This window comes from Pinus tabuliformis, chromosome Q, assembly GCF_031772625.1.
Source record: "Pinus tabuliformis cultivar Carrire ecotype Pingquan chromosome Q, CPIR1, whole genome shotgun sequence".
NCBI lineage: Eukaryota > Viridiplantae > Streptophyta > Pinopsida > Pinales > Pinaceae > Pinus > Pinus tabuliformis.
The window spans coordinates 461,879,578-461,907,296 of record NC_142296.1 but is presented as its reverse complement, the minus strand read 5'-3'; the positions used below and the strand labels follow the sequence as shown (position 1 = coordinate 461,907,296).

Sequence of the window (27,719 nt, the reverse complement as noted above, 5' to 3'; positions counted from 1 at the left end):
AAAAAAGAATTCGCTCCATGCCTTTTTGGGAGCGATTTCGGGAGCGTTTTGCCTTTTTTGCAATTCTTTTTTGTAGTAATGTTTGAAATGCAATTTTTTTGAAAGAAACAAATAATATTTGAGTGGGGCAGCTTAATGATCAAGTCTAGGCCCTAGTATTGATATGCTATTCATGGTAATGCTAAATTCTTGAAGTAAAATGATGAAAATGAATATTAAGGAGTACTTAAATTTTTAACATTACCATGAAATGACTCAAGATGTTTGAGAGTGGTTCCAGCCTCATTGAATTTCATATGGAGAAAGTAGACTTTAGATTTCATTCAAAATCCAGCAGACTTATCAGTTTTTCAGGATTTCAGGATTGGGGGATTGCAATGTTTCCATTGAATTTTGTCATGTATTAGGGTATGGAACTCGTATTTAATCAAGAGCACCAATCCCTCTATGTACCTTGATGTTAGTGAGATTGGTTGTCGAACTCCTCTATCATGACCCTCCTAAAAATGTACGCATCACTCAAACAAAATCTTGACTTGACATGCTATGCTTGTTCTATCTTATGTTAATGCTTAGAGGGTGATATTAATGACCAAGATCCCTATACAGATACAGGGGTAATGACAAAGATACCTCTGGATATTAATGCGTAGAGGGTGATATTAATGACAAAGATCCCGATTTTCCAACAAGACTAAAAAATTAGACATTTCTCGTGGTGGCAAGAGGCCCAAGCATAAGAAATAGATAATAGATTTACTTCTCTTTTCTAGTTTCTAGTAGCTTTTATAACTATTGACTCTTTCATATTTATTATGATATTTTTTTAAACAATATATGACAATTTAAGTTTGAAGTTAGCAATTATAACTCATTAGTAATGAATTATGAATATGATGCTTCATGAAAGTTGAAAGTTGTTTCATTTCATTTCATTTTATAACATTTCATGTTCGATATTATTTGTTGTAATGGTTACACTTAGTTTACAAGTACAACTTTGGTGATCAATGATGATAAATGTTATATATTGAATTTTGAAAGCTTGAAACTTTAAGATTGATGAATCATGAGACTCAATATGTTGTATGTTACTATGTTACTAACTTGTGGACGTGGTTGATGAAGATTATCACTTCTAGATGATTGTTGTTGTATGGTTCAATCTATGTTTTTTTTATGTTTTTTTATGTTTTTTATATCTAATTCATTATTCTACATGTTTTTGTTGACATATATGTATCAAAATATAAAAAATATAAATATATATATATATATATATATAATATAAAAAACGCTCTGGGATTCGCTCCCAAACTGGGAGCTTCTGAAAATGTCGCTCCCGCTCCCATGTAACACTGGTATTACCGATGGACGCATCGTGTACTACCGTACTCCCTATGCTAGGATGTTTGATATTGATTTGGGATCAATGGAGACTGACTTCGAGTCAGTGGAGAGTGGTATGATACACTCTTGATTATTGAAGATTGACTTCAGGTCAATGGAGAATGGTATGACACATTCTCGATAATTTCTTCATGGTTCAACAGAGCAGAGAAGAGTATAACAGTGATGTCATAGATGGTACAGAATGACAAGTGATTTGGTAGGTTGAGTTCTTCCTAGTTGAAAGGGAGTGTTAAATTTGGCAACTAGGGCCAAACTCCACCTTGGGCAACTCATATGATGCAGCTGATATTTTTATTGAATTCCTCTTTCCGAGAGGTGTAGGATTGATCTAAAGATCATCTCATTCTAACATGTACCAATGGAATTATGAATTTATTTCGTTTATGGACAAATTGTCAAGGTCAGCCAACAATCTAATGTAGGCTCAGAAGCCCAAAAGACATGTCTATTCATCCTCAATGTTGCATATAAATAGGAGTATCTACCTCATTTGGTCACTCACCACTCACACATCTCTCCCTCATCTGATTGGGTGCATGGATTTTTGGGCAACCTCTCTCTCCACACATGCGAAGTACAACTCTACAATTTTCTGTTTTGGGCATTGACCGAATTGCAGGAGAGTTTGACCAACATTGTCCGGGAAGTAGTTGACCGAGTTTGACTGTGTTTTGGGGAATATTCTGTTTGGGCAGGCCGCATTTCTAGGCACAAAATTCGAGGCATTCGGAGTTGTTTGACCAGCGTTGACTGCAAGTTTGACTCTGCGGTGACCGAGTTTGATTAATATTTTTGGGACAGTTTTGGGTTGATTCGGACTATCCTTGGAGGCCAATTTGACTGGGTTTGACCAAGCTGATTTGGAGGTGTAATTCTACTGATTTGATCAGCGTTGACTTTCTGGTTAGGGCATCCATTTGACTGCAATTTGACTGGACATATTTGACTGTGGTTGGGCAAGTGAATTTTGTATATTGTACTCTCTCTCTCTCTCTTCTGAACTTTTGAAGAATAATAAGAATAATTGATCAAAGGGTTTCCCCACATTAGGGTTTGTCACTGGCATGCGCCACATCTTGTGTCCTCTTGTCTTGGCTTGTCTTTTACTATTTTTATTTATGTTCTATCTCCATTTACTGTCATGTTAGTGTGATTGCTAATCTGGAAATTGATATTGGGCTAATAAGAAAATTGAAGTAAATTGCTCTTAAGCATAGAACATACCATTTTTATCTAAAATTAACATAAACCCTGACAAATCACACCAAAAAGAATGTGAAAGTAAATGAAAAAGGGAAAGTGTCATACACTCATGCCATTATGATGCCAACCAAATGAAAATATTGTACACTACCAAACTAGCCCAAAAGTATTAAAGCATTCAATCAAGGGAGTCATATATGCTCATATCTAATCATCTAGCAAAACTGAAGGCTAGAACATTACATGACCAACTACAATGTTTTCATTACGATAACCAAGTATACCAACAAAACACCATCAATATGTTGAATTTTTGCAGTTATTGTCGGTCTTCGTAATTAACATTTTAGCCCTTGATGTATTTATAATGATAAATATAAAGCAGGTTCTTCATCCTATTGTCAAAAGATAAAATAATGGTGTGTTCTTCATGTCGGATTTAAAAGAGGAAAATTGTGAATTTTAACTTTCAATTTGGCTCCAAAGATGACTTGGTCGGCCCTATATATACACGCCATTTTGTCCTCCTCAGTGTGCAAGCAATTTGGGTTTGTTTGAGGCAAGTCACTCGGTCTGTCTTGTTCATAAATCAAGGGAAGCTAGATTAGGTGATTTCACTTACTTTGATAACTGCTTACGATGTGTTTTTACTTAACTTAATTGGCTTCTTATTTTTCTTGATTATATTTGGTGTTCTTTTCACCAAACAGCTACCAAACTATAAAGAACAATAAGACAAGAGGACACACGATGTAGGCGATCATCCATGGCCAAAGCCTCTCCACTTGAGAGGAAAACCCACAAGAATTCTTCTCTTCTTATAGAACCTCAATTGACGAATTCCAAGACCTATGACCCTTGACCAAGACCCTCCAAGACGAAGTCAAATCCTTCCTTCTTGACGAGCTTTCCTTCCAGCAATTCCTCGGCAACTTCTATAATTTCGACCTCCAACAAATTCTTCTGCAACTTTGACCCCAAGCAGAATCTTCTACAACTTCAACTCCCCAGTAGAATCTTCTTCAACTTCGACCTCCAGTAGATTATTCTGCAGAAATCCTATCCTTAGCACGTGTAGAGATTATGATGGTTTCTTCCTCCTTTCCTCTTGGCTTGAGTTGATTCTCTCTAGTAGAGAACTCGGCTTGCAAGATGTACTTTTTGATGCCCTAACTCGACTTCTGCAACTCGGCCTTTACTGCTGCAATAGATGCCCTAATTCCTTCGCACGTGTGGAGAGTAATAGCCCAAAACAAATCCATAAATATTGCTTTTCTTTCCTTCTCTTTGTCCTTCCTTTCTTCACACTTCTTTCTCTTTCTTGATCAAACTTGTGAGAAGTGATTGAGTACCCTAAGTGAGGCCGAAGTCTCCCTTATATACAGGTTTCCCACTAGGACGAATTGCTCCTTTTAGGCCGTTGAGAAGGTTGACTTGATCTTTGTATCATGACGAAGTCGTGTAGGGTCTTTTGACCTTATTTTGACTCAAATAAATTCCTTTTACAATATGTAACATGCCCAAGAAGGGCCTTTCATACATGTCAATGACTCTTGACTTGTAGACTCGATGACAAGCCTTAGAAGCTCTCAATGGGAGCTTGAACTATAAAATAAATTTTGCTGAGCATGAAACCCATGCCTCAAGAATAACAATAATAAATTTATTTTTCTCATTACATAAAATCATGAATACATATGGCATTATGAAGACCAAACCTAGTTACATATTTCAACACTCCCTCTTAACTAGGCAGGTATTCGTAATCCATACAAGGTACTTGGATTCTCAATCTGAAGAATTCTCATAAGAAGAGTTGGATTGGTATGCCATCTCTTTGCATCAAACCAACCAGCATTGTCACATAGCAAGGCCTTGACTAATAGCTTTATATCTCCACAAGAGCATAGCACAATGCTAGCGAGACCAATGACTAATAGACACCATCATCGTCTCTCAAGGCACATACCTAACCCAAGTGTTCATAGGGTATGTCCTTCCAGAACAATTCTTATCTTGGATTCCAAATACTAAAAGAATATTGGTCATCTTCAACTACTCTTATCTTGGATGCCCTACCTCATCCTCAAAGAGTATCAGATGCCAGATGCTTACCTAATCCTCCATTCTTTCTTCACAATATGAGACAAGAATGATGTGTCTATCTCTCCCTCTTAACCAGGGAGAATTTACTCATTCCTTCAAAGGAATGTACCGAAGCTCAATCTTATCTATGGACTTGTCCATGCTCCCTATTAACCAGGGACTTGATTCAAACAATAGCTATCTATTCTTTGGTAGAGATCATGGTACCATCAACCGCTTGTAGCGCTCCTCCTTTCGATGTCATGAATTTCATTTTCATCATTATGGAGCCTTCATCTTTTCTTTGTAGGGCATCAGCCATCCATCACTTTGTTTCACGAACCATGTTAGTCATCATCCTTCTCTTCATCTGAAAGTCATCTTCTAGTCCTTCATATAGCTAACTCCTCCAAGTCATGTTCCCTTTAGGATCTTTCATCCAAACACATGAGTGCTAGTTGTAGGTGACATCTACAACTCTCTTTCGATAGCCCTGTATCTACTATAAACACATCTAGGTGTTCAAAAAAATAAAAAATGAACATCAAATCAAAGTTACCTTTTGTGATGACCTCTCATCATGACATCTTGCTTGCTTGCAACATCAACATCTTGCACATTTATAAACACATCTCCAAGACTTTCAATGTCAAGGGTCTCCTCTCTTTACAAATCTTAGCAGGGTCTTCATACCTTCTATGGAGATGTCACGTCTAATTCTTCTAGTCATCGGATTTTGATTTCCTCTTCTTATGTGACCACAGTTTCTCCTTTCACAATCTCTTCTTTATTTCTTCACATATTGTCCCCCCAGGAACTATCATCCATGGTTCCTTCATTTTTATCAACTACCTCATATTCCATATGAGGACATATTATGTAGATTTCATCTTGTCAATATGTGAATCATGCCTTCATGCATCTTTTCAAAGGAAGACATCCCTTTTCTTTGATCATGCTCATGAAGTAGAGCATTTACCCATACTATTTGCAACTATATGATGACATGACTTAATCTACTAAGCATATACATACCTCTTCTCCTTTCGGTCATCTACACTTCCTTTGGCAACTTCCTTTCCTTGATTGAAAGTACTTCAACCATCTTGACATGTTGCACTCCTTTGTCAACATACCATCATCCTTCTAAACAATGGATTCCACACAAGGTGAAATGATCAGCGAGACAGTTGCTTCTTCAAAGATAGGTGAACCTTCTAATGAAGTTTCCAATGGAGGATCTTTGATTATCCTCATTCTGCAAATACTCCAGCAACATGATTCTCCTCTACACACAATCTCGTATATGGTGATACCAAATGTCGATGTGCTTGGACCAATCATGAAAAATTGGATTCTCGGAGAATTTGATACAACTCTGATTGTCACAGTAAATCAATGTAGGATCTATCTGTTGACCAAATAACCCAACAAGGATCTTCCTCATCCAGATAGCCTCACAAGCTGCTTGACTAGCAAGCATGTACTCTGCTTCTGCTAAACTAAGTGCAATTGATCTCTGCTTCCTGCTGTACCAAGCAACTGTTGTCGACACAATACTGAAGATTCCCCCTAATGTGCTCTTCCTGTCGGATGGACTCCCTACCCAATTTGCATTTGTGAAGCCTTGAATCTTCACTCCCTCTGTTTGTCTTTAACAAAAACCAAACTGAGTGGTGCCTTTGAGGTATCTCAACACATGTTTAGCTACCTTCCAATAGAGTTTGGTTGGCTTAACCATGGCTTGACTAAGTTGGTTAACTGCAAAACACATGTTCGGTAGTGTGTTCACCAAAAACATAATTGAACCCACAACATGTCTATAAATAGTAGCCTCCACTACTTCACTTGAAGTAGCATCTTCCTTCCTCCAATTACCTGCTAGAGGAGTCTCCATGGGTTTGTTTCTCTCCATGTGGAACTTCTTCAGTATCTCGTTGGCATACTTGCCCAAAGAGATGAAGAATTCCAAATCTCCTTGCCATACTTCCATGCCAAGAAAGTAATGCATGAGCCCCAGGTCCTTCATCTCGAATTCTCTTGCAAGATCTTCTTTGCAAGATTTTATCAACTTATCATCACCTGTTAGAATCAAATCATCAACATATAATACTATAATCAACAATTTACCTTCAACCATAATATGGTAAAGGTTCACATCTACTTCACTTTTGGTGAAGCCCAACCCAGTGAAATCGCTGTCAGTCCTGGTGTACCAAGCACAGAGTGTTGTTTTAGTCCATACAGCACTCGCTTGAGTCTGCACACATGTGACTCTTTGTTCAAGGTCTCAAATCCTTCTAGCTGCTCAATATACACCTCTTCCTCAATCATACCGTTGAGGAATGTTATCTTCACATCCATCTGATATATCTTCCATCCCATCTGCGCTGACAATGCTAAAATAAATCTGATTGAAGAGTACCTTGCTACTTGAGCAAAGGTCTCATCGTAAACAATTCCCTCCACCTGAGAGAATCCTCTGTCCACAAATCTGGACTTGTGTTTCTCCACACTCCCATTTGTTGCTTGCTTTACCTTTTAAAGCCATCTGGAACTCACCACTGACTTGTCTGTTTGTCTTGGGGCCACTTCCCAAACACTGTTTCTGATAATGGAGTCATACTCCTCAACCATGACATCAACCCATATTGGTTGTTGCAAAGCTTCCTCGAATGAAGATGGCTCAACCTCTACACTCTCGCTTATCAGAACCATGTAGCCAGTGTACCAATCTAGAGACCTCCTCTACCTGCGTTGTGATGTGAGTGCTCCCACATTCTCTCTAGCATCATGCATTAATTCGTAAGCCTCTCTGGTGCGCTTCCTTCCATCTCTGGAAGTCTCTGCATGATTGGGTGCTTCCACTCTCTGCTCCTTTGTATGTGGCTCCTCCACATCATCCTGATTCCTGAAGTTCCTCCTTTGGAGCTAAAAGCTCCTCATATGCATGGAATTGAAGCTCCCTCTCAAGGGAACATCTCATGGCCTTCTCTTCATCGAACTTCACATCTCTACGAACTATTGTCATCCTGATGGATGGCAAGTACGCCCGATAGTTGTGAGGTGTATTAGTGTACCCCACAAATATGCCCAACTCAGTTGTTGGCTCTAGCTTTTTTCGTGTATCCTTGGTTACATGACAGTATATTGATGAACCAACGACCCTAAAGTGTGCCACATCTAGTTTCTTACCTTAAAAAGCTTCTTCTGGTGTGTACTCACCTTGAGAATTCGATGAGGACTTCTGTTCTACAAATAAACAGTTATGTTGCATGCTTCAGCCCACAAGTGCAACGGTAGGCCCTGATCATGTAACATCGCACGTGCAGCTCCCACAATACTTCTTTTTTTCCTCTCAAACACCTTATTCTGTTGTGGGTTATGAGGTGCTATTGACGCCCGCCGAATGCCTTCTGATGCACAAAAATTCTTGAATTCATTTGATACATTCTCCACCATTATCGTTTCTAAGAGCTTTAACTTTCCTGCCATTATCTTTCTCAACAAGTGCTTTAGATTCACAAAATTTAGCAAATGTCTGATCTTTATTCTGCATGAAGAAAATCAGCACTTACGAGAAAAATCATCAACAAATATTACATAATACATGTGCTTGGTCGTGGAGGCTGTCAAGAACGGTCCACACACATTTGAGTGAACTCTATCCAGGATCGCTTGCGCTCGACTATTTTTTATCATGAAAGGAAGCTTTGATGTACTTCCCCAATGTACAACCTTTGCATGTGTCTCTCTGCTCTAGTGTACCCTTGGGAAGTCCTGTAGAAATTTGTTGCATGATCTTCAAAGGTCCGTGGTGCAAGTGACCCAATATTCTATGCCACAACTCACCAATGTCTTGGCTCTGCATGTTCTCTGCTTTTGTGCTCAAAGCAACACAGTCTTCTACATCCAATTTGTAAAGGTTCTTCACCCGAACTCTGATCCGCTTCATCTATCCTGAGGCTATGTGACGAAGGAAAGCCTTTCCCTTGCTAAATATCACATTGTAGCCACGGTCCTCCAACATGGCAACTGAAACCAAATTCTTCTTCAAACCTGGAACATGCATGACATCTTTTAATGTGAGAAGAGAACCAGACTCCCTCTTAAAGGTAACAGTGCTAATACCGATTGCGCTATACCTCCCATCATCTCCCATCTTGATGTGCATCTGGAGGTCCTTTTCCTCCAAGTCACTGAACAACTCTTTGTTGTCAGTCATATGGAATGAGGTTCCACTATCCAGGTACCACACACTACCCATCACCGATGTCATCATGCAAGTGATGACAATGAAATCCAGCTCAAATTGTGAAGCATGGGCTTCACTTGCCACTCCTTCTGAGGGCTTCTTACCGTCCTCCTTGTGTGGACACTTTGTGGCATAATGTCCAAGCTTGTGACAATGAAAACATTTAATCTTCAACAAGTCCTTCTTCTTGCCACCCTTACTGGAATCTGATTTGGAATGGGGTGACTTCCCCTTCCCTTTCTTCGCCTTTCTAGCTAAGGCACAGTTCTCCTCATCATTATGCTTGGATGAGGATCCATCTCTAGTGTTTCGCTGAATCTCTTCTTGTACCAAGTCGAACCACATAGGCTCCCACTCTGGTAGCTTCTCCGTCCCACTAACTAAGTCTTGGTAGTTGTGCCAGCTCTTGGGAAGGCCTAGAAGTGTTAGGCTCACCATATTGTCTTCAGCAACTATAAAACTGACACTTCCATGCTCATCCCGACATTGGGTGAACTTGGTCAAGTACTTTGGTATAGTGTTGTTGTTCTCCATCTTGATCTTTTTGCGCTTGTCCTTCAATCCCAACTTCTTGTGGTCACTTTTGTTTTGAAACAGGCATGTCAAGGCCTTCCACATTGCAAATGGAGTCTCCTTATCGTGGAGGTTCGACACAATATGATCTCAAACTCCTTCTAGGATAATCTTTCTCACCTTTGCCACACTTTCTCCACTCTGTCAGATCTCGAGGATCCGCTGGGTTAGGAATATCTTCGTCTATGAATTCCTTAAGCTCGTTGTCTTCCAACACTGCCTCCATCCTGTCCTTCCAAGCAATATAGTTCGAACTACCCTCAAGGGCATATTCGAGTCTCAATCCATAGAACGACATCCTACTGACTCTGAAGTATGATGCCGCAAATTCGATTTCTCCTGCAAAAGACAAACTTGTATTCTCCTCTTCTATAGTGATTTCAACTTTGATACCATGTAGAAATTCCTTGTAGATTCAAACTACAAATTGTAATATGTTAAAGCAATTTACTTGAATCTACTCTACTCATCAGCGAAAACAATAAATGATTGATGAAATCACGAAGCCTATAAGAGAAAGAATTCAATCACACATAACACAATGATTTTCTAGGGAAAGCCACAGCTAAAACCCCTACTATATGTATATTGCATTAATCATAAAAAGGAGAAGATTACAATGGTTTGCTCAAGCCCGAGCAACCTCTGCACCATCTCTATCTATCTCACTGCTTCCTAGACAAGCTCAAGCCAATACTTAGCCAAATTCTTGTTTGCCCAAGTCCCTATTTCCTTGCGTTGTTCCCTTGGGAATTAACCCATATTTAATTGGGAAATTCCACAATTATGAATTGCACAATCCTCATAGGCCTTCCTCTGATTGCATGCACCATCTGTTTAATTTAGATGATTTTACAATTGATAGTACATTGTCCCTAAACTCCAATCTCAACTGGGTCTTTTTTTGATCTGACATGCATGAGTTAATTATGACTGAATCTTCAGTTTATTGGTTGACCATTGCAGGTTACACACCACTACTGTAGGTTACACCTCACTACTGGATCTCCCACTAATTCCTCCATCGGTTGGAACTAGTTTAACTGACTTTAACTCAGTTAGACTGAATTAAATAATTACAACTCAAAATAAACTCAACTAGTGCTCCTAATTGTGGGAGACACACTCTACATGATGTTGATTTGGGGTAGCATCAGATGTGCTCTAGCCACGAAATTTGGTGGAGAGGTTGGGGCACATAAGATCTCCAATACCCAAAAAAGGTTTGGGCAGATTCTAAACAGTTCAGGGGATATTAAAATAGTTAATATTTCCTAAGTCTAAACTTAGGGAAAATAAAATATTAATGTGTATTGTTATGAAACTGTGTTAGAATGGTCCAAAAGACATGGATCAAGCCAGATCTAATCTTAGCCATTGATTAGGGACTTAATCTCGGTCGTTGATATGTCAACGAGAAAAGTATAAGAGGAGGCTTGAGGGTCACTTGGAGGAGACACCAAAGTGACCAGTCATTCTATTTTCTAGAGCGGAGTTTGCTAAGAGAGAGAGAATCAGTGATCGGAGTTGCAGCTGAGGTGCATTGAGTACAGAGAGACAGAGAGGCAAAGATAGTGTCGGGAGAGCAGTGCAGTAACCGGGGAGAGTGATGCAGTAGCAGCCAAAGCTCACGCAGGGCCACAGAGAGGTAGCCGGGAGTCGCACAGAGCTTTAGAGAAGCCAGTGTTGTTGACGCAGAGGGCCAGAAGGCTGACGCAGGGCCTCCTAAGGCTGACGTAGACCCATCCAAGATGACGCAGGGCCAGCGCTGGGCAAAGAGAGGTTGACGTAATCCAAAAAGGCAGACGTCGGGGTTTCTAGGGCAGATTGTAGCTGAGGAGTTGCCGCAAGGATTATCCGAGGTTTCAGCCAAGAAATTTGTCTCAAACTAAGAGGTATTACTGCCAAGTAAATTCTCTATTGGGTAGGCCAGTGTCGGCACCCAGATTGTACTCTAATATTGCTTAATAAGAAAACCCTCAAATAGATGCATCTGTTTCCCACATTGGGTTTTTCCGAGGACATTGGTCCAAAAATAACGATGTCATTTGGTGTGATTGTTTTTGTTTCCTTCAGTTGTTGATCTGTAATATGTTGAGCTTGCACTAGTGTTTATTTTCAGTATTTACATTGTAAATAACTTGTTAAATAACGAAACAAGTAGGTAGGAATAAATCAGATAAAGTGCATGGAGGGTTTCTAGCTAAGTAGACTTAGAAACTTCAATATGGTATCAGAGCGAGGTTGCAGATCACAGGAGGACTGAGGACATCAGCCGAGCAAAGCAATAGCAGCAGCAAACAGCTGTCCCGAGGTGACAGAAGTTGTTTCTTGCAGAGCAGCGACAAGGGAAGGGTGACGCAGCGCCTGCGTCATCAAGGGTGAGCCAAGAAGAGGCAGCGCAGAGGCTAAGGAAGGCAAAGGAAGCCTCACGCAGAAGCTAGAAAGGTTGACGCAGCTAGCTGAGGATGCCGGGTTGCTAGTGTCGGGATTGCACAGAGCCTAGGAGCTCTCACCTTCAGGTTGCTGGGGTTTAGAAGGTTGTGGGAATATTGTAGAGTGGAGTTGGTGAGGTATTGTAGTCAGAACAATAACTGACAAGGCAAGGCTAAGAGGAGGGAGATGCTATCGAGGGTTTCTAGCCGAGAAACTCGGATCAGTGGTGCGGCAACACAGATGATCAGAGTAGGGGTCATCTCGACATCAGCAGGAGGATTTCCAGGAGGGAAATCAAGACTCAGAAGGAGTCGGACCGAGAACTTCCAGGAGGGAAGTAGAAGAGCATCATGGCACTACACGAGTAAGAGACCAAGATACACTGGACAGAGCGTCAAACTTCGCAGTCTGGAAGGCCAGAATCTTATCCGTACTTGACAAAAATCATGTCAAGAACTTCACCTTAAAGGTTATAGCTATCCCAATTGACCCCAATGATAACGACAAGTACGAGGAGGCAATGGCGAGGGCCAAGAGCGTCATCCTTGACGAGGTCAAGGACCATGTAGTACCACACATTGCTGAGAAGGAAACGGCATATGAGATGTGGGAGGCCCTCAAGAAATTGTACCAGCATACTTCTGTGCAGAGAAGAATGTTACTAGAGAATCAATTGAGGTCGTATCAGATGAATAAGGGAGAACCGATTGACACCTTCCTCGGAGGACTAAATGAGATCCGAGATCAGTTGACTGCTATAGAAGCCACACCGGATCAGGAATTGATGGTGAGGACGGCCCTGAATGTTGTCTCAAAAGATAGGGAGGTATTTTTCCAGAGTATACTGGGCAGAGGGACACTTCCACCTTGGGACGAGATGTGGGTTGCTCTTCATCAAGAAGAGATTAGACGGCAGTCGAAGACGGGTAGCAGCAGCAAGGGGATCAAAGTCAGGCAGGAAGAGGAAGATATTGCCCTAGCATCTGAGCGAAAGCAAGGAAAGCGGAATAAGAAGGATCTCTCCAAGATCAAGTGCTTCCACTGTGGGGAGATAGGTCATTATGCGACCCAGTGTCCAAGGAAGAAGAGTAAGGGAGATTCTTCCGAGACTAAGGCAGCGCACGCAAGGGCAGAGAAGGAAGTTTTGACAGACGATGACTAAGGCAGTGCACCACTTGAGCAAAAGTGGGGAGACATCGAGTTGTAGTTAGGCGGACTACAGGCGATGAGGGGCAAGATCCTTGAGGTACCCAGCCTCTTGGATTAGACCTTGCTACAAGAGCCCCGAAGAGGAGTAGCAGGACTGGCTGATGTGGGTAGAGACGGATGCGAATGGAGCAGCAGAGAAAGCTACAGTGCAGGAGTCCCAAGACAGCGTGAGGCTAGCAGGCTACAGCAGTGCGAGAGGCACAAGAGTGTTGCACCAGTGCAGGATGGCACAGAGAGGTGTGCAACGGTGCGAGATGCAGGGAGTTGTTGCAGCAGCGAAGAGGTCAGAGAGGGAGCACTTGTCAACAGCAAAGGGAGCTTCAACATCAGGAGGGTCTCTAGCCCAATAGGGAGGTTAGAGTTGGGAGATCAGTTACTTACTTCTCAGTAACTGAGTTGCAGTGCAACAGTGGGCAGCACGATGCAACATGATGAGAGGAGGTGCAGTGCGGATGCAGTGTTGGGAGAAAGGACCAGCAGCAGCACAGATGCAGAGGGAGTTGTCGTACAGATGCAGCAGTGGCAGTGGCAGAACCATGGGCAACAGTGCAGAGGATGGTGTGCAGCAGGCCTAGCATCAGCACATGGACTGATGCCGGATGATCAGAGTAATACTCAGTGAGGAGTATTATTAAAGCACAGTCCTCGCTAAGAGGGAGTGTTGATTTGGGGTAGCATTGAATGTGCTCTAGCCACAAAATTTGGTGGAGAGGTTGGGGCACATAAGATCTCCAATACCCAAAAGGGTTTGGGCAGATTCTAAACAGTTCAGGAGATATTAAAATAATTAATATTTCCTAAGTCTAAACTTAGGGAAAATAAAATATTAATGTGTATTAATATGAAACCGTGTTGGAATGTTCCAAAAGACATGGATCAAGCCAGATCTAATCTTAGCCGTTGATTAAGGACTTAATCTTGGTCGTTGATATGTCAACGAGAAAAGTATAAGAGGACGCTTGAGGGTCACTTGGAGGAGACACCAGAGTGATCAATCATTCTATTCTCTAGAGCAAGGTTTGCTAAGAGAGATAAAATCAGTGATCAGAGTTGCAGCTGAGGGGCATTGAGTACAGAGAGACAGAGAGGCAAAGATAGTGTCGGGAGAGCAGCGCAGTAGCCGGGGAGAGTGACGCAGTAGCAGCCAAAGCTCACGCAAGGCCACGCAGAGGTAGCCGAGAGTTGCACAGAGCTTCAAAGAGGCCAGCGTTGCTGACGCAGAGGGCCAGAAGGCTGATGCAGACCCATCCGGGGTGACGCAGGGCCAGCGTTGGGTAGAGAGAGGCTGATGCAGTCCAGAAAGGCAGACACTGGGGTTTTTGGGGCAGATTGTAGCTAAGGAGCTGCTGGAAGGATTATCAGGGGTTTTAACCAGCAAATTTGTCTCAAACTAAGAGGTATCACTGCCAAGGAAATTCTCTGTTGGGTAGGCCAGTTTCGGCACCCAGACTGTACTTTAATATTGCTTAATCAAAAAACCCTCAGATAGTTGCACCCGTTTTCCCACATTGGGTTTTTCCGAGGACATCAATCCAAAAATAACGGTGTCATTTGGTGCGATTGTTTCTGTTTCCTTCAGTTGTTGATCTGTAATATGTTGAGCTTGCACTAGTGTTTATTTTCAGTATTTACATTGTAAATAACTTGTTAAGTAACAGAACAAGTAGGTAGGAATAATTCAGATAATGTGCATGTAGGGTTTCTAACTAAGTAGACTTAGAAACTTCAACACGACTCTAGTTAGACCCTCAACTCGAATTAACTAAGCTAACTAAGTCAAATTAACTTAGTTAACTATTACAAGTTGTCATGAAATGTGGAATTACAATTTAATTCAAGGACAAATTAAATTAGGATTTTCTTGTTGCATTTTTCAACACCTAACCGTTGTTGACCAGCGAACAAATCAGATTTATTGGGCCAGTTTGATATCTCAGGAAACTAAACAACTAATTCGGTCGATTTTCAGTTCGAGCCGCTCGGTTTTTAAAGCTATGGTTATAACTATCCTTATTTTTGGACTGTAGAGGCCATTTAGAAACTCTTTATGTTTTTTGGTTGAGATACGAATTGCACTTGGTGCTATTTTTTATATTCACCCTTAGATGCTATGTACATGAGAAAGCTTTGCATATTCGCATCTAATGGTTGGATTCACATGAATGTATTCTTTATTCAAAATCTGAATATTTTATGTACTACCTGGTCGAATGGTTTTGTTTCTGATTCTTTTCACTAGTTCCAGTTTATTAAAATTAGCAACTAGGGCCAAACTCCACATAGGTCATCTTCTTTATGACAGTGGATATTTTTCTTGGATTCCTCTCTCCGATAGGTGTAGGATTGATCTAAAGATCATCCGATTCTGACATGTACAAATGAAGTTATGAATTTACTTTGATTATGGTCAAACTGTCAAGGTCGGCCAGCAAACTTATGTAGGCTTAGAAGCCCAACAGTCACGTCTATTCATCATCAACGTTGCATATAAATAGAAGGTGACTTAGCCTCATTTGGACACACTCATCTTCACACTTCTCTCTCTCTCTCCTCATTGATTGGGTACGGATTTTTGGGCCTCTCTCTCCACATGTCCGAAATTTCAGGAGACCGAATTTCAGGACAGTTTGACCAAGTGTTGACCAATGTTGACTGCAGCTAGGACTGACCGCAGGTGGGCTGTTTGACCAGACTTTGCCTGGGATGAATTTGACTATTTTGAGGGCTGTTTTATCTTGCTGTTTGGAGGTTGAAGTTGACTGAAGTTGACCGATTTGTTGATGGTCAAATCTGCCCTGTTAACTAGCGTTGACTTTTCTAGTTAGGGCTCTTTTTCTGCTGTTATAAATTATCAGATTTGTAAATTGTACTCTCTCTGTGCTGAACTATTGAAGACTAAAAGAAGATTTGATTATGGGTTTCTCCACATTGGGGTTTGTCCCTGGCTAGTGCCACATCTTGTGTCCTCTTGTCTTGGCTTGTCTTCTACTGTTTATGTTTGTGTTCTATCTGCATTTTACTATCATGTTGATGTGTTTGCTAATCTGAATATTGATACTGGGCTAATAAAGAAATTGAAGTAAAATTGCTATAAAGCACAGAACATACCATTGTTGCCTAAAATTAACACAGTTCAATTCCAGTTGATGGGTTCAACTGCTCCTGATGACATAGCTTTCGAATCAAATTCTGTCACCTATGATTTTCCAACTTAAAGTTCTCCCCTGGTTTCATTTCAAAAATATCAAGGATCCTTCCTACCTTTCTGCGAGCTTCTCAAGGAAAGAAACTGCGTACTATGCCTTGAATCTCTAGTGGAGTGCATGAAAGCCATGGATTCCCCATAAAGAATCTGTGAGTGCCGAATAAGTTTGACAAATAGAACCAAATGTCAAACGAGTCCATTTTTCTCAACCAAAAATATTGGTTGCAGCAACTGGGCCCTTGATAATAGATATGCATTGCTCGGGGTCTATACATCCCAGATTATTTGATAGTTGGCTATAGAATTTTATGTGACTTGCATGACATGGGCTTATTAATTTGTTCTAGCTAGGTACCATCTTTGTTAAGGAATTCTGGGTAGTTGAAGAGTGAAGACACCATATTGGATTTAACAGCAGAATTGATTGGAAAATTCTGTTCCAAACCTTTGATCAATGTGTGTTAAAAGGTGCAACTAGGGGCTAATTCCCCTTCCTAGAAGCCCTTCTTTGATGGCTCATCACTCCAATAGACTACCCTTGATGGCATCCTCCACCTCAAAAATCAGAATTTTTGGACACCTACAAATGCCTCATTTTCAAGTTGGCCTCACCTTCAAGTCAGCCGCATTGTTGAAAAGACATGTCTCTTGACCCCATGTTAACCACTACAAATACAGCATAACGCCTCATTTTGGCATCTCATCATCACACTTTTCTCTTATCTTCTTGGGTTCGATAGCTCTGAAAATTACAGGAGTTTCTTCACACATGCAAGGAAGGATGACGAAATTACTGATGGCCAAAAATCTGAACTGTCTGCAACTTTTACCAGCATTGACTTTGACTTTCTGAGCAGATTTTGACTTCGATCTTTTGGGCATCTTTCTGTTTCAGCAGGCTGCATTCATTGGCACACAAAACGAGGAATTCTGGCCAGGTTAACCAGCAATGACCACAGGCAGTTGACCGAAATTTGACTTATCTTCTCTCTGTTTTGGGCAAACTTTGACCTGTTTAAGAGGCCGAGTTTCTTGCTGCATTGACAGAATTAAATGGAGGCTGTTTGATTGCTTTTGACCACCATTGACTTGACTGGTTAGGGCATATTGACTGCTGTTGACTGATCTCAGATTTGCAGACTTTGACAGATCAGATTGGGCTTCTTGTTTTGGATATTGGTTGGTCATCACTGTACTTAATTGGATTTTCTCTCTCTGCTGAACATTTGATATTGATCAATAAGAAGGATTGGTTGGGTTTTCCCCCTTGTGGGGTTTTTCCCTGGCATTAGCCTAAATCTCTGTGTTCATTGTCTTGGCTTGTCTTCTTGTGCATATTGTTGATGATGTTCTATCTACAATTACTGTCAATAATGATCTAAAGTAAATGCTAAGTGATTGTTACTGAAATCTATAGTGATTGTTATTGGAATCTGAAGTAGAATTGCTATCGGGCTAATAAGAGATTGAAGTAATCGTTGCAAGCATAGAACATACCACAAAAATTAACAATGTGGTATTCAATCTTGTAAACAGAAATATCAGTGTTATCTTCTATTTTTTACATATCAAGGGTATCTTGTATTTTTTGGAGGATCCATGCTTTGACAGGTTCCACAGGATGAATTTTACTACTTTTGATCCACACATCTTCAAGTCGAAATAAAAATGAACAGGAAATTATTGGAACATGGATGCAATTTTGATCACTGAAACAGAGTAGCATGCACGTGTTTTGCCCATCCAATAAAAAATTGTGGCAAGCACTGTAACATAAAAAAATTATGTGCAAAGCCAAGTGGCTTTTGTCCTTTTCCAAAATAGCTTAACATGGCGAATTGAACATTGCATTTAGAAAGGATGATGCATAGAAAGAAGTTAGAACTGAAGAAAGGGAAAAATGCCTGCAAAATTCAATTTTAACTTCAATGCTAACATCTAAACAGATATCCCTTAGCAGTCTAGTCCAGTCCAATACTAACAGTTAAGGTATGCTGCTTTAGTATACAGCATAGAATTTGAAAACAAAAATAGTATACTCGATGTTCAAGGTGTCACTTTAGCCAAACCAGTGCAAAACCACAACTTGTTCTTCATTCAAACAAAAATTAGGGATGCAGATTTGGAAAAGAGCTCACCGTATGATAGAATCAGAAGACCCAGATAAACAGAACCTGCACAGTGATAAGTAAACAAAATTTCATGTCAAATTGCCGATGGCTGTTTATCAAAATGGAAAAGGGAATAAATTTGTACCATTGTGTAACATTTCCTACTGTAAAACCTGAAAAAATATTAAAGCATGATACGCAAAGATAAAAGGAATATTTCTCCTATTATAATGCATAGATCAAATACAGCAACAGACACCAAAGAATTCTAAGTCCTTTTAAAAAGGGCAGCCAAAGGAAAATCTGAATTCTGTGAAGAATAAATCCACTCAAAAAGAGTTTGGAAATACCAATAAAAAGAGTTAATTTAAGATAAGATAGTTATATCAACATCCAACAAATGACCAGAACGGTCTGGCCATGGGGCTGCAGAAAGAAAAGTACAATCAGCTATATGCACCTGAAGGAGTACCCAAGGCTACTCCAAAAGCATATAGTAAGCTAAACTAACAATTAATGAAAATACATGAAAGAGAATGATCAAGTAATGTCAAAACAACGTAAGAAATAGAGAAGTAATAGATATAAGAGCAAGGCCCGAGATCAATATCAATGTCAGAGATGAAAATGTGAGTTGGAGCCATCAGCCACTAAGGTACCATCAACTCTCCAATAACCGCTTTATATGGACCCACCAGTGCAGTTGCTTGTGACCCATCTCCGTAGATTCTTCATCTGACACTAACCATGTTAAGCTAGCTCTTTAATTACCTCTCAGATGGACCCCGTGGTCCCATGACCGACCCACAACATGACAGCCATGGATGAAGTAAAGCAAATGATTTAGTCTCTATCCTAGTCCATCAACACTCTCACCTGGTCAATCAACAGAATGAAGACCAACATGTCTTCCCCCAATGCCCAAGTCGGCCTTTGTTTTGATAAGATTGACAAGCTGGAAGGTATGCATGATGAGGATGGCAATTTATCTAATGAAGGCTCTAATAAGAAGCTTACAATAATAGCCACTACTTTTCTGACCATTCCCATAATCTAGTGCCTCGCTTCCTTATAATTCATCTCAATAAGTTTGATGGGTCGGATCAGACAGTTGGGTTTATCAACTGGAATGTTACTTTTCCCTCCATGAGTCCATGCCATAGCAAATCATCTATCGAAACATAGTGAACATCAGCAGTGGTAGCTATGGCAAAAGAAATCTTCTCCAGGGTTCATTACATGGAAGCACTTTCTGAAAGTCATGTTAGCCTGCTGTATCAAGGATACTAATTTCTTTTCCAGGGTTCATTACATGGAAGCACTTTGTGAAAGAAGTGTTAGCCTGCTGTATCAAGGATACTAATTTTGTCGGCCAACCTACCAAATATTGCTTCAAACTGGCACAATAGAAGAATATATCGATGCTTTTGAGCATTTGGCCATCAAAACAGAAAACTTAACTAATAGTAATGAGTCTTGTAAGCAATGCTTTATCAGTGGTCTTGAGCAAAACAAAGCCCAAAGTGGAGATGAATCAACTTGCTCCCTAGCTGCAGGCCACTCAACTCGCTTGTCACACACAGATTGTGTAGTGTACCTAGACCAAACACCCTCCACCCCTTAATGTCCACATGTTGACATAGACCAAAATAGAAAAACAGAAACTCAAGAGTCTCTAGTACAACTGGGATGAAATATATTCTCCAAGAAATGAATGTAAGGAACAAAAAAACTGTATGGCCATCTCCGAGAACGTTTCTAATAATGATGTTGATGGAGGGACTCAGGAAGACATCCCCCTCCCCCATTGACGAAGTCCCTCTTCCTGACCAACCAAGTGAAGAACCCAAAATCTCTCTTTGTGCCTTGACTGGTGTTTCCTCTTCCTGGGGGAGTTAAAGTTGGTCGACTGTATCAAGCATCAAAAGGTCTTGTCTTAATCAAAAGTGATAGCACCATTAATTTCATTCATTGCCACATTGCCCAAGAAACACATTGTTATGTCCATGTTGTTAACAACTTTCAGATTATGATTGTCAATGGAGGATCTATGAAATGAGGCAGCCTATGTGAAAACTGTGAAATTTCTAATGGTAGATTATTCCCTGAAGACTCACATCTTCGTCATTGAAATGAGTGGTTGTGACATTGCTTCGAGTGGTGAATGGTTGACAACACTAAGCCCAGGGTTATACATGAATTTCCAAAAGGATGGCATTCCTACACGCTCAAAGGTCTCAAAGCATGCTCTCTAGAAATAGTTAGCTCCTACCATATTGAATATCTCCTAAAAAGTGGTCAATCTGGAATTATTGAACAATTCGATGGTATTGAAGCCTTTGAGGATGCTTCTTTACCGATTCATTCAAACCTGCAATTAGTTTTGGACAAGCACCAACAAGTCTTTGAACTGCCCCAAGCATGCCACCCCTACGTGGTGAGCATGACCACAGTATCTCACTTCTCCTAGGTAGTCTACCATCCAATGTGCACAAATATCATCATCCTTTACCCAAAACATGAACTCGAAAAGGCTATCCAAGAGTTGTTGCCAGCGAGCACCATCATCCTCATCGCAGCACTTAGTCCTCCTCAATTGTCATGGTTGCTAAAAAATAAGGCACTTGACATGTGTCCCAACTTTCAAGCTCTTAACAACTTAACCCTCGAAGATAAATTTCACATTCTGATCATTAATAATCTCTTCGAAATGAGCTCCATAGTGCCCATTTCTTCACCAAAATTAATCTATGCTTCAATTATCACCAAATTTGCATGAAGGAAGCAAATATTCCTAAAATTGCTTTCCATGCTCATAAACCTCATTACAAGTTTTTGTGATGCCTTTTAGTTGTTGTAATGTGCCTTCCACTTTTTGAAGTCTTGTGATCAAAATCTTTCAACACCTTCTATGCCATTTTGTCCTAGTCTTCTTTGATGACATCTTGATTTACAACAAAATTTGGGCAACGCATGTGGCACATGTGGATTAGGTCTTAAAACTCCTCCATACTCACCAACTCTTCCCCATATGTTCTCAGTGTACCTCCAAAGAGAGTGGCAAGCCATTGAGTCAATAAATCACCAAAGCCAATGCAGTGACTGTACCAGCCTAAAGATAGTCTTGATTCAGAAGGGTTGTATCATAAACGCTACTTAATTGATGGGCTAAGGAATGGCCCTCTTGCATCTAATAATGCAAAGAAGCAAGAGGGTCTTGTTAATTTTGGATAAAAATGGTATGTTCTATGCTATAGCACAATTTACTTCAATGTTCCAATTATATTCAGTAGCAATCACATTAACAATAAATGCAGATAGAACATAAAAACATGTGCAGAAGACAAGTCAAGACAAGAAGACACAAGATATGGTGGATGACAGGGACAAACCGCAATCTGGGGAAACCCTTTGATCAAATCTTCTTATTATTCTTCAATAGTTCAGCAAAGAGAGAGAGAGAGACAATACAAATATCAGAATTACATGCCCAAAACAGTCCTATCAAAATCAGCAGTCAACAACAGTCAACTGCAGCCCTAACCAGAAAGTCAACAATGGTCAAAGCAGCGCCAAAAAGTCCTCCAAACAGCTCAGTCAACAGCAGAAGAATTCAGCCTTCCAAGAGGGTCAAAGTCAGCCCAAAAACAGTTCGGTCAACCCAGTCAAACACTGCTGTAATTTATCAGTCAAAGGCTGAAGTCAAAGCAGTCAAACTGTCCCAATCACCTCGACAACCGTGCCAAACAATGTGACCTTCAAAAATCGGAATTCTGCCCTCAAGATCGAAGCCAACGCTGGTCAAAATCACCCAAGCCAACACTGCCCTGTTTCCTGAAATTTTCAGCCAGCAAACTAACCCAGAAAATCATCCTTCTCTCACATGTGCGAAGTAGGAAGAGGGTGCCTCCAAGTTGTATGAACCAATCAAGAGAGGAAAGAGCAGAGTTGCGGGGGAGCGCCCCCCCCCCCCCCCCCCCGAACCCGCTCCCAATCCGCGGAGTGGCTTGGGAGCGGGTCGGGAGCGCGCTCCCGACAAAGAAAATTTCGCTCCCTGCTAATTTTTGGAGCATTATTGGGAGCGTCGCTCCCGGAGCAAAATTTAAAACCCAGGCTCCCGACCTTTAAAAAATCACTACGGGAGCAAATCGAGCGGCGCCGGGAGCGTTCCGGGGAAAAAAAATCCGCAGACATTATCACTTGAATGAGTTGAGAAGAGCTGGAGAGCAAGAGCAAAGGAGCGAGGAGAAGCAAGGAGCAAGCGCCAAGGAGCAAGGAGCAACCCTGCAAAGAGGTAAGTAACTTAGTAATTTAGTTAGTTTAGTTAGTTTAATTTAGTTAGGTAGTAATTTAAATAGTTTAATTTATTTTATTTAGTTTATTAAGCTTATTTAGTTTAAAAATCATGAATCTAAATTAAATTAATAAATTAAATTTATTAATCTAAATAAATTAAATTAATTTGCAGATTCAAAAGCCTACAAATATCAAACACCATGGACCTGGCTATATTTCTTGGCATTTTCCTCTTCTTGGTCCCTTTTATGGTTATTATGGTGCTGGAGAGTAGAAAACGGAGGGGCCAAACTGAAGAGGGGGATGAAGAAGCTGGAGAAAGTCGAATTGATGAAAACCTCGGTGAGGAGCCAGAGGAGGGTGAACATGACCCTCAAAAAACTAAACGAGACCAAACCCCATTGTGGAAATATGTTAACAGGGCTGAAACAGGGAGAGGGGGTGGAACCACTAAATTTCATTGCCCCCATTGCAACAATGATTACACAGGTTCATACACTCATGCTAGAAGACACCTCTGCGGGAAAAGGCCATGGGATGGAGACAAACAAATAGAAATCAAAACTTGTCCAACAGTGCCAGCAGCGGATAGAGCCAAATACATAGGGAAGAGGAGGAAGCCCAATACAAATCAAAAAAATCAAGGGGTTTCTTTGAACCAAGCTCACAATCACAAAGAACTCCTTCAGCATCCTCCCAAGGCAGTGGATATGGAGGCACAGGGTCATCAGGTTTAAGGCGTAGAACCATATCAGATTTCCTTGATGAGGGGTGTAGGAATGATGTGGATTCAAAGGTTTACAGGTTTCTCTATGCATGTGGGATACCATTCAATGTTCTTCGCTCACCTTATTGGCACGAAATGGTTTCTGCCATAAATGATGCCCCTAAAGGATACAAGAGCCCTGGGTATGACAAGGCAAGAACCGTTGGACTTGATCATGAAAAAGCAAAAATATCACATTCTTTGAATAGAATGACAAGTTCTTGGACTGACCATGGGGTGTCCATTGTATCTGATGGATGGACAAATGTAAAAGGCAAGCCATTGATAAGTGTTCTTGCTGTCTCTGTTAGTGGTGCCATCTTTCTAACTGCACATGATTACTCAGACAAGTTCACGACCACCATCAACATTGCAAAAGCATTACTTGAAACAATTGAGCGTATTGGGCCATACAATGTCATCCAAGTCATCACTGATAATGCTCCTAATTGTAAGGCAACGGGAGCAATTATTGAGGATAAATACCCCAACATATTTTGGTCTGGATGTTTGGTTCACACATTGAACCTTCTGATGCATGATGTTGTCAAGAACAAAAATGCACAATACAAATGGATTGGTGATTTGTACAAGAAAGGCAAACAAATGATAAAATTTATTACAAATCATAGCAATACCCATGGCCTTTTCCGCAGTCACTCGAGATTGGAGTTGTTGAAGATTGCGAAGACCAGATTTGGTAGCTATTACCTCACCTTCAGGCGCCTTTTGAAGGTAAGAGAGTCATTGGCTAGCATGGTATCAAGTCCACATTGGCAGGTATTAAAGGAAAGGGCTACAAATGCAGCTGACAGGCGAGGTTTTGAACTGGTGGAGGAGGCCGCTCTTGATGGTCAGTTTTGGACAAGTGTGAGGCAAGTATTGGATTTCACCAAGCCCATTTATCACATGATTCGGTTTGCAGATACAGACAAACCAGTGATTGGCGAGGTGTATGAGCAGATGGATACCATGTTGGGGCAAATAAAAGATATTGTTCATAACAGAGATCTCGACTTGTACAAACTGATTCACGATTGTGTGTGTGAACGGTGGAATAGACTTAATCTTCCACTACATTGCTTGGCGTATATCCTTACGCCAAAATACTACTCTACATCTTGGTTGGGCCAACCTGCACCAGGGGGTGGGATTAGGACCAAACCCCATTTAGATGCAGAGGTAACTAGTGGATATTTGCAAGCATTAGAAAAGTTGATACCTGACAGGGAGGAATGTGCAGCTGTGCGCCTTGAAATAGGCAAATACTTCAGTGGCACTGGTTTGTATGGTAACTTCCATGCAATGGACGACAGAGATAGATTTGATACTCTCTCATGGTGGGAAACATATGGCGGCCAGGGACTTTTGCCAAAATTGGCAAAAAAAGTTCTTTCACAGGTTGTAAATACTTCTTCTGCAGAGAGGTGTTGGAGCACCTACAGCGCCATACATAATGTGAAAAGAAACAGACTCAATGAAAACCGAGTAGAAAGCTTGGTTTATGTGCACTACAACTTGAGGTTGTTGAGTCATTACTGTGATCGGGCTTATGAGGATCCCACATATAAAATTTGGGACAATCACCCGAGGATGACAATTTGGAGGATGGCACTGTACATGTTGAAGAACTGGAAGAGGAACTTGTAATGGATGAAGATGAAGCAGCTGCAACAACGATGCCACCTCCACCTCCACCATCCAATAGCAGTGCTCAAGGTCCGAGTCTTGTTCCTTTAGTTTTCATAACTGTTGAGTTTTGAGTCCTTGACTCTTGACTCTTGACTCTTTCATATCATAATGATATTTTTTGTAAACAATATATCACTGTGACAATGAAAATTTGAAGTTTGAAGTTGGGCCTTGGCAATTATAACTCATTGGTAATGATTGTGAATTATGAATATGATGCTTCGTGAAAGACTAAAGTTGTTTCATTTCATTTCATTATTCATGTTTCATTTTATAACATTTCATTTCATGTTAACAGTTAGAAGTTAGGACTTAGAAATATCTAAGATATTACTTCTTGTAATGGTTAAACTTATCTTACAAGTACAGCTTTGGTGATCACTGATGATAAATGTTATTGAATTTTCAATTTTGAAAGCTTGAAGTTGAAACTTTAAGATTGAATTTGATGAATCATGATTCACGAGACTCAATATGTTGCAGTTGTAATATGTATTTTACTAACTTGTGGACATGGTTGATGACAATTATAATTTCTAAATGATTGATGTGATATGTTTCAATGATCAATCTATGTTTTTTTTATGTTTTTTTATGTCTATTCTACATGTTTTTGTTGACATATATGTATCAAAAATTAAAAAATATAAATAAAATATATATATATATATATATATATATATATATATTTGTAAAAATCGCTCCCGGATTCGTTCCCAAACCGGGAGCTTCTGAAAATGGTCGCTCTCGCTCCCATTTCCGCTCCCGCTCCCGCTCCCCGCTCCCAAGTAACATTGGGAGAGAGAGAGAGATATGTGATGAGATGAGTGATGTCCAAATGAGAGAGAGGTCACTCCTCTTTATACACTTCGTTGAGGGTGAGGAGACACATCCATTGGGCTTCATGAGCCTACATTTGACTGAGGCCGGCCTTGACAATTTGTGCATGTGAAAGAATAAATTCAAAATTCCATTTCTATTTGTCATAATGAGATGATATTTATATCAAAATTGGACCTCTCAAAAAGAGGAATCCAATGCAATAATCATCTCCATCCTGTGAGTCGTCCTAAGGTGGAATTTGGCCCTAGTTGCCAATTTTAATACTCCCTCTAACTAGGGAGAATTCCACCTGCCAATCCATTTGTCATCATCATGTACCATCCCTGTCATCACTGCCCTGCTCTGCTCTATTGAACAATGAAGTAATAATGAAGAAGAAGTGATCGAGATCAATCATAAGATCATACCACTCTCCACTGACAAAAGTCAGTCCTTAATCCCAGATCAAGTTGTTGAACACCATGCATCCTAGTCATAGGGAGAACGGCAGTACACAATGCATGGTAGTGCTATGGTCCCTAACCATCTTTTCCCAACTCATTGGCCAGATGAGAGGTACTTCCCATGAGTCTCGAACTCCATGGGTAAGATGTGTGCTGGGGCATTGGCGGGAGAAGGTGAACCACTCATCCTGCTCATATGCCATAGGAGAAGATGAACCACTCATCCTTTGCATATGTCAATCGTAGGGGAAGGTGAACCAATCACCCTACATACATGTGTCCGCAATGGTAGGGGAAGGTGAACCACTCACCCTACACACATGTCAACCACCATGGAGTATCACAAGGGAAGGTGAACCACTCACCATGTATCTAACGCACCACTAGGGGAAGGTGAACCACTCACCCTATGGTCACTCATAGCTCCAAGAAGTACCCCAAGCCCCTAGGATCTCCCAGAGCTCAATGTCCAACTCATACGAGACCCTCATAGGAGGGTTATTCCACGACTCCAAGTCTCTCCCAGAAGGTTAAGAATTTGACCTTCCCCAAAGGCTTCCTGAGAATGTATGTGACCTTCTCATCTGTTCTAATGTTTTGGAGCCTTATTGCTCCCCGTTGTACCATATCCCGGATAAAGTGGTACCTGATAGCAATGTGCTTGGAAATGTCGTGGAACACAGGATTCTCTGATAGGTGAATCCCACTCTGGTTATCACAAAAGATCACGGTGGTATCCAGCACATGCTCAAATAGCTCATTGAAGAGCTTCCTCAACCAAACAGCTTCACAACACGACATACTTGCAGCAATGTATTTGGCCTTGGCGGTGCTTAAAGCAATTGATTTCTGCTTCCTGCTCATCCAAGATATTGAAGCAAACCCCAAAGAGAAGCAGCACCCAGACGTGCTCTTACGATCCACCACACTGCCAGCCCAAACAGCGTATGAATATCCATGAAGCCTCAAGTCCCTGGCAGTGTATCTCAGTCCATAGTGGATTGTCCCTCGAAGATATCTCAACAAATTCTTAGCAACAATCCAATGAATGTGATGAGGCTCGACCATAAATTGACTCAACATGTTCACATCAAAGCATAAGTTAGGACGAGAGTTGACTAAGAACATCAGGGCCACCACAAGTTGACGATACTTGGAAGGGTTCACTAATCCGGGCCCAACAGCACTT

General features: G+C 40.8%; 1 protein-coding gene across 2 annotated transcripts in view; it reads right to left on the bottom strand.

Annotated features, from left to right (window-relative positions):
• The window catches only part of LRS1 (Transducin/WD40 repeat-like superfamily protein), a 255,485-nt gene that overhangs the window by 127,273 nt on the left and 100,493 nt on the right, over positions 1–27,719 (bottom strand). For both annotated transcript variants that reach the window (XM_089384693.1, XM_089384692.1), the window contains one exon: positions 18,518–18,553. In XM_089384693.1, coding sequence (XP_089240819.1) covers positions 18,518–18,553 — 36 coding nt within the window. The remainder of the gene's footprint in view (positions 1–18,517; positions 18,554–27,719) is intronic.